This window comes from Gadus macrocephalus, chromosome 2, assembly GCF_031168955.1.
Source record: "Gadus macrocephalus chromosome 2, ASM3116895v1".
NCBI lineage: Eukaryota > Metazoa > Chordata > Actinopteri > Gadiformes > Gadidae > Gadus > Gadus macrocephalus.
The window spans coordinates 3,537,227-3,544,726 of NC_082383.1; the positions used below are offsets into that span (position 1 = coordinate 3,537,227).

The 7,500-nt window shown below is 49.6% G+C and overlaps 1 protein-coding gene across 4 annotated transcripts in view; it reads left to right on the forward strand.

Annotated features, from left to right (window-relative positions):
- Positions 1-6: 6 nt before the first annotated feature.
- The window catches only part of hdac5 (histone deacetylase 5), a 21,596-nt gene continuing 14,102 nt past the window's right edge, over positions 7-7,500 (forward strand). For all 4 annotated transcript variants that reach the window (XM_060071018.1, XM_060071034.1, XM_060071044.1 and 1 more), the window contains exons 1-4: positions 7-583; positions 1,796-2,039; positions 5,931-5,978; positions 6,404-6,663. In XM_060071018.1, coding sequence (XP_059927001.1) covers positions 2,018-2,039; positions 5,931-5,978; positions 6,404-6,663 — 330 coding nt within the window. In that variant the 5' untranslated portion in view covers positions 7-583; positions 1,796-2,017. The remainder of the gene's footprint in view (positions 584-1,795; positions 2,040-5,930; positions 5,979-6,403; positions 6,664-7,500) is intronic.

The following is a 7,500-nucleotide window of genomic DNA, read 5'->3' on the forward strand; positions in this document are numbered from 1 at the left end:
AGACAAGGAGGCATAGAGAGGAGACATGGAGGACGTGTTGTAAGCGTTAACAGAACGACTAAATAGCTTCCGTTAGCCTTCGTGCTAACTGACCGCCCCGTTCCCAGTCAACCCGCTAAAGGCTAACTGGAACGCCGCTAGTTCCTCATTAAAAGCCGTTGTATAAGCTAACGGTAGAGCGGTTACCGGAGGAGACCAGTCTACCGTACAGAGCTACCGTCTAACCGTAGTGGAGCTACCGGTCCACCGTACAGAGATACCGGTCTAACCGTAGAGGAGCTACCGGTCTACCGTACAGAGATACTGGTCTACCGTACAGAGATACCGGTCTAACCGTAGAGAAGCTACCGGTCTAACCGTAGAGGAGATACCGGTCTACCATACAGAGATACTGGTCTACCGTACAGAGATACCGGTCTAACCGTAGAGGGAGCTACCGGTCTAACCTTAGAGGAGCTACCTGTCTAACCGTACGGAGCTACCGGTCTAACCGTAGAGAAGCTACCGGTCTAACCGTAGAGGAGCTACCGGTCTACCGTAGAGGAGCTACCGGTCTAACCGTAGAGGAGCTACCGGTCTTCCGGTAAGTCCACCAACTGTCAGAGGATTTCCGTTCTGCAAAACATTCTGTCAGCCCAAGGTTAAATGAGTATGTGTTAGAGAGAGGAGGTGATGACGAGTAAGGGGGTGATGAGGTGTAGAGGAGGTGATGAGGAGGAGTAAGGGGGTGATGAGGAGTGGAGGAGGTGATGAGGAGTAGAGGAGGAGAAAGGGGGTGATGAGGAGTAGAGCGTTGAAAACATGAATGACTAAAAACATTCAAATTGTTGGTCATTTTATGTTATTTACATGATTTACTGTAGTGATGGGGTTGTCATTGTGATGGTGCTACTGTAGTGATGGGGTTGTCATGGTGATGGTGTTACAGTATTGTTGTTGTAACTGGTGATGTTGTTGAAATGCTGAAGATGTTTCTGTAGTGATGGGGTTGCTGCAGTGATGGTGTTGTCTTGGTGATGCTGTTTCTGTAGTGATGGGGTTTTCATGGCGACGGTGCTACTGTAGTGATTGGGTTGTCATGGTGATGGTGTCACAGTATTGTTGTTCTAACTGATTATGTTGTTGAAGATGTTTCTGTAGTGATGGTGTTGCTGCAGTGATGGTGTTGTCATGGTGATGGTCTTACTGTAGTGATGGGGTTGCTTCAGTGATGGTGTTGTCATGGTTATGGTGTTTCTGTAGTGATGGTGTTTTCATGGTGACGGTGCTACTGTAGTGAATGGGTTGGTGTTACAGTATTGTTGTTGTAACTGGTGATGTTGTTGAAATGCTGAAGATGTTTCTGTAGTGATGGTGTTGCTGCAGTGATGGTGTTGTGATGGTGTTACTGTAGTGATGGGGTTGCTTCAGTGATGTTGTCATGGTGATGGTTGGGATGGAGTTGTCATGCTGATGGAAGGCGTTGTGATGGGGCTAATGCAGTTGTGATGTTTCCATGGTGATGGTGCTACTGTAGTGATGGTGTACTGTAGTGGTAATGTTGTCCTGGTCATGGTGTTGTCAAGGTGATGGTGGTACTGTAGTGATGTTTTTTCATGGTGATGGTGCTACTGTAGAGACAGTGTTGTCATGGTGATGGGGTTAGTGTAGTGATGGTGCCACTGTATTGATGGTGTTGTCATGGTGATGGGGTTACTGTAGTGATGGTACCACTTTATGCATAGCTTGGTCGTGTTTAATGATGAGGATGATAATAATAATAAAATAATAATAGTTTATTATTTTTTTCTTCTAGACGGAAGAGTCTGTTCTCCTCAACAACATGGCTATCCTAGAAGATCCACATTAACACACAGTCTCACACACACACACACACACACACACACACACACACACACACACACACACACACACACACACACACACACACACACACACACACACACACACACACACACACACACACACACACACACACACACAGACTGAAGACAGTGTGTGGGGGGGGGTGCTGCCCATGAATTCACCAAACACCTCCGGTAAGAAGCCTTCCGTCTGTCTGTCTGTCTGTCTGGCTGTGTGTGTGTGTGTGTGTGTGTGTGTGTGTGTGTGTGTGTGTGTGTGTGTGTGTGTGTGTGTGTGTGTGTGTGTGTGTGTGTGTGTGTGTGTGTGTGTGTGTGTGTGTGGTGTGTTAGGCTATACTTACGTTCCCATGGATACAGCCTGGCGATGCATTTAGAATGAGGCAATTACACAATTTTACACACGCACGCATACTACACACTCAGTCACACACACTTAGTACATTTTATTATATTCAGAGTTGTTGGATTTGTTATTATTAATGTATATGCAGAGAGAGAGAGAGAGAGAGAGAGAGAGAGAGAGAGAGAGAGAGAGAGAGAGAGAGAGAGAGAGAGAGAGAGAGAGAGAGAGGAGAGAGAGAGAGAGAGAGAGAGAGAGAGAGAGAGAGAGAGAGAGAGAGAGAGAGAGAGAGAGAGAGAGGTATTCCTAACAAATATTAATGCAGGGATGAGTCATCCTCTACAGCATCACACACACACACACACACACACACCTCTTTATTCATAGTTTAGTCTATCTCTATCTGGCTCTACATGTTCAATGTAGAGCGAGAGATGTGTTCATCTACAATTCTTCAATTCAATTTGTGATTGGATGTACAGAGATGGTATTTAAAGCGGTCCGTCTGTCTGGATGTACAGCGTGTGTACAGACACCAGCAGGTACCTGAAGGTGTGCGGTTGCTATCTACAGAACGTGAAGGTACAGAAATACACAGACGTCTTCACAGTGGTCGTCCTGAGAGGTTTGGGATCAGTCAGTGAAGTGGAGTCGGTGGAGCTGGCAGGTCTGTCTCTCAGGAGCAGGTCTGTCTCTCTGAGGATCAGGTCTGTCTCTCAGGAGCAGGTCTGTCTCTCTGAGGATCAGGTCTGTCTCTCAGGAGCAGGTCTGTCTCTGAGGATCAGGTCTGTCTCAGGAGCAGGTCTGTCTCTCAGGAGCAGGTCTGTCTCTCTGAGGAGCAGGTCTGTCTCTGTCAGGAGCAGGTCTGTCTCTGTCAGGAGCAGGTCTGTTTCTCTCAGGAGCAGGTCTGTCTCTCTGAGGAGCAGGTCTGTCTCTGAGGAGCAGGTCTGTCTCTCAGGAGCAGGTCTGTCTCTCTGAGGAGCAAGTCTGTCTCTGTCAGGAGCAGATCTGTCTCTCTCAGGAGCAGGTCTGTCCTCTCTGAGGAGCAGGTCTGTCTCTGAGGAGCAGGGTCTGTCTCTCTGAGGAGCAGGTCTGTCTCTCTGAGGAGCAGGTCTGTCTCTGAGGAGCAGGTCTTTCTCTCAGGTGCAGGTCTGTCTCTCTGAGGAGCAAGTCTGTCTCTGTCAGGAGCAGGTCTGTCTCTCTGAGGAGCAGGTCTGTCTCTGAGGAGCAGGTCTGTCTCTGAGGAGCAGGTCTGTCTCTCAGGAGCAGGTCTGTCTCTCTTGAGGAGCAGGTCTGTCTCTGAGGAGCAGGTCTGTCTCTCTGAGGAGCAGCTCTGTCTCTCTGAGGAGCAGGTCTGTCTCTCAGGAGCAGGTCTGTCTCTCTGAGGAGCAGGTCTGTCTCTGAGGAGCAGGTCTGTCCTCTCAGGAGCAGGTCTGTCTCTGAGGAGCAGGTCTGTCTCAGGAGCAGGTCTGTCTCTCAGGAGCAGGTCTGTCTCTCAGGAGCAGGTCTGTCTCTCTGAGGAGCAGGTCTGTCTCTGAGGAGCAGGTCTGTCTCTCAGGAGCAGGTCTGTCTCTGAGGAGCAGGTCTGTCTCTCAGGAGCAGGTCTGTCCCTCAGGAGCAGGTCTGTCTCTCAGGAGCAGGTCTGTGGAGGTGTATAGAGCCCTGGTAGCTAGTGCTAACCCTGTTAGGAGCAGACAGACAGCCAGCAGCTCTGCGTCCGAGGGCCGGCGGGGGCAGCGTGTGGAGGGCGCCGGGTCGGGGGCCAGTCCCAGGTGGTTCCTGGGACTCCTGGGGAGGTTTCGCTTATGAATTCTTTGTTTTAGCCTGAAATCCCCTGCAAAAATCCAGCTCATCCAAACAATAATGCATCGTTTCATGAACACCTCAGTTGGCCATTTGGCCCAGAAGGAAGAAGGCTTCCAGAGCTTCAGGGTCCTTCAGAGGAGAGCCGCCGGGAGCTGGTGGCTCCCATGGACGCTGGGCCTCCTCTTGACCCAGGGGGCTGTGTGTACCGCGCAGAACCAGGAGGAAACTGCTCTCACATGGATCCTTCAACAATACTCGCTCCGTCTCTCTCTTTCTCTCTGCTCTCTGTTCGCTGCTCTCTTCTCTCAGTCTCTCATACTGTCTCTGTCTATCCTAGTGTCTCGGTCTCTCTCTCTCTCTTCCTCTCTCTCTCTCTCTCTCTCTCTCTCTCTCTCTCTCTCTCTCTCTCTCTCTCTCTCTCTCTCTCTCTCTCTCTTAAGTGTCTATCTCTCTCCTTATATCCGTCTAGGTCCCTCTCTCGTCCCTCTCTCTCACTCTCCGTCTCTCTCTTTTTTTCTCTCTCTTTGCTATTTTTGTCTCTTTTCTCCTCTCTATATATAAAATGCCCAACCCCCTTGCTTGTTACAAAACACATCTCTCTGCTCTCACCCTCCTCTCTCTCCTCTCTCTCTCCTCCCTTAGGTTTATAGTGAATATCAGACACTGTGTGAATGGGTTTGCGTGTTTTGTCGATCTGTTTTATATAGAGCAATGAAATCAACGGTATCAGTAATCACAGTTCGACTATGGAAGGGCTGCTCAGTCCACGTTATGCAGAACTCCCTAAGCCTAACCCTTACCCTATTATACAGAACTCCCTTACCCTAACCCTTACTCTATTATACAGAACTCCCTTACCCTAACCCTTACCCTATTATACAGAACTCCCTAAGCCTAGGCCTCTAAAGGAAGAAATATATCGAACCCCAAGCCTCAATAAGCCTCTTAAGAAAGAACTCTCTAACCCTAGGCCTCTAAGAGAAGGTCTCCCTCAGCCTCTAAAGCCAGACAGAGAGGAGGACCTCCTCTCCATCTGCCTTTAGAGGCTGAGGGAGAGGAGGAGGAGGAGGAGGAGGAGGAGGAGGAGGAGGCCAGTGGAGGTCCTCCTCCAAGGATGTTGGAGAAGAGTAGAACGGCAGCTCATCAGACGTAGACAGCAGCACTGTGTGTGTGGTGTGTGTGGTGTGTGTGTGTGTGTGTGTGTGTGTGCGCTCGCGCATGCCTTTAACTGCTTGACATTTCACAGAAGCAAGTCTCTGACGTCAATATGAAGACATTTATACAACACACACACCACACACCACACCACACATGTATGTGTATATGTGTTGTGTATACACTATACTATACTATAACACATTCACTAAAAATATGTTGCTGAGATAAAATAGCTAGGATAAACTAATGGTAGGATATGCTACTGCTAGGGTTTGCTGATATGCTGAAGACAACTGGTTAACCTCCTCCTCGCCTCCTCCTCTCTCTCTCTCTCTCTCCTCTCTCCTCTCTCTCCTCTCATCTCCTCTCTCTTCTCCTCTCCCCTCCTCTCTCTCTCCTCTTCTCCTCCCCTCTCTCCTCCTCTCTCTCTCCTCTTCTCCTCCCCTCTCTCCTCCTCTCCTCTCTCCTTCTCCTCTCCTCCTCCCCTCTCCTCTTCTCCTCCTCTCTCTCTCCTCTTCTCCTCCCCTCTCTCCTCCTCTCCTCTCTCCTTCTCCTCTTCTCCTCCCCTTTCTCCTCCTCTCCTCCTCTCTCCTTCTCCTCTCCTCCTCTCTCTCTCCTCTCCTCCTCTCCTCTCTCTCTCCTTTCTCCTCTCCTCCTCCTCTCCTCTCTCTCTCCTCCTCTCCTCCTCCTCTCCTCTCTCTCTCCTCCTCTCCTCCTCCTCTCTCTCCTCCTCTCCTCTCTCCTCCTATCCTCTCCTCTAGAGATGGAGACCATGCAGAGTTCTGTTGGGGTTCTGCCTTCAGCAGGAGGTAACGACTGCATCAAAATATAAATATAGATCATATAACCATATATATATATATATTTAGATCAGATATATATGGACGAGGTTCGTGATGTCATAGAGGAGGTGTCTGACGTCATAGAGGCGGTGTGTGATGTCATAGAGGCGGTGTGATGTCACAGAGGCGGTGTGTGATGTCACAGAGGCGGTGTGATGTCACAGGGGGGGTGTGTGATGTCACAGAGGAGATGTGTGATGTCACAGAGGCGGTGTGTGATGTCACAGGGGGGTGTGTGATGTCACAGAGGCGGAGTGTGATGTCACAGAGGAGGTGTGTGATGTCACAGAGGCGGTGTGTGATGTCACAGAGGCGGTGTGTGATGTCACAGAGGCGGTGTGTGATGTCACAGAGGAGGTGTGTGTGTGACGCTGAGGGCCTGTGTTCCCCAGCCCCGGTGGACCTGCGTATGGAGCCCAGGTTGGGGGCCCTCCCGGCGGGGGCCCTGCCGTCGGGGGCCCTGCCCTCGGGGGGTCTCGGGGGCCTCCTGCTCCGTCTGGACGCGGGCCAGCGGGAGCAGCGGCTGCAGCAGGAGCTGGAGGCGCTGAAGAAGAGCCAGGAGCTGCAGAAACAACGGCTGTTTGCCGACTTCCAGAAGCAGCATGAGGTCCTGACCCGGCAGCACGAGGCGCAGCTGCAGGAGCACCTCAAGGTACACCTGGTGTACACACCTGTAGTGTACACCTGGTGTACACACCTGTACTGTACATATGCTACCACACCTTTACTGTACACATACTACCACACCTGTATTGTACACATACTACCACACCTTTACTATACACCTGTTGTACACACCTTTACTTTACACATACTACCAAACCTTTACTGTACACATAATACCACACCTGTACTGTACACATACTACCACACCTTTACTGTGCACATACTACCACACCTTTACTGTACACATACTACCACACAACCTTTACTGTATACATACTGCCACACATGTACTACCACACACTATGTACACATATACTACCCGGCAGAATGAGTACATTTTACTTGCCACTACTGCACACTACATACACTTATACTACTACACACATGTTATACACATACCACTACACATATACTACTAATATACTATGTACACATCTATAACTACACCCATACTATATACATATACTACTACACACACTATATACATAGATACTACTACACACATACAATATACATATACTACTACTACACACTAGGTACACATCTATTACTACACCCATACTATGTTCATATACTACTACACACACTATGTACACATATACTTCTACACACATACTATCTACCCATGGAGACAGACAGGTAGACAGACAGGTAGGCAGACAGGTAGACAGACAGGTAGGCAGGCACACCGCCAGCTTCTTACCGAAGGTGGATTTATGGGCAGCAACCCCCCCCCCCCCCCCCCCACACTGTCTTTATATTGATGTGTGTGTGTGTGTGCCTGTGTCTGTGTCTGTGTGTGTGCCGATGTTTGTGTGTGTGC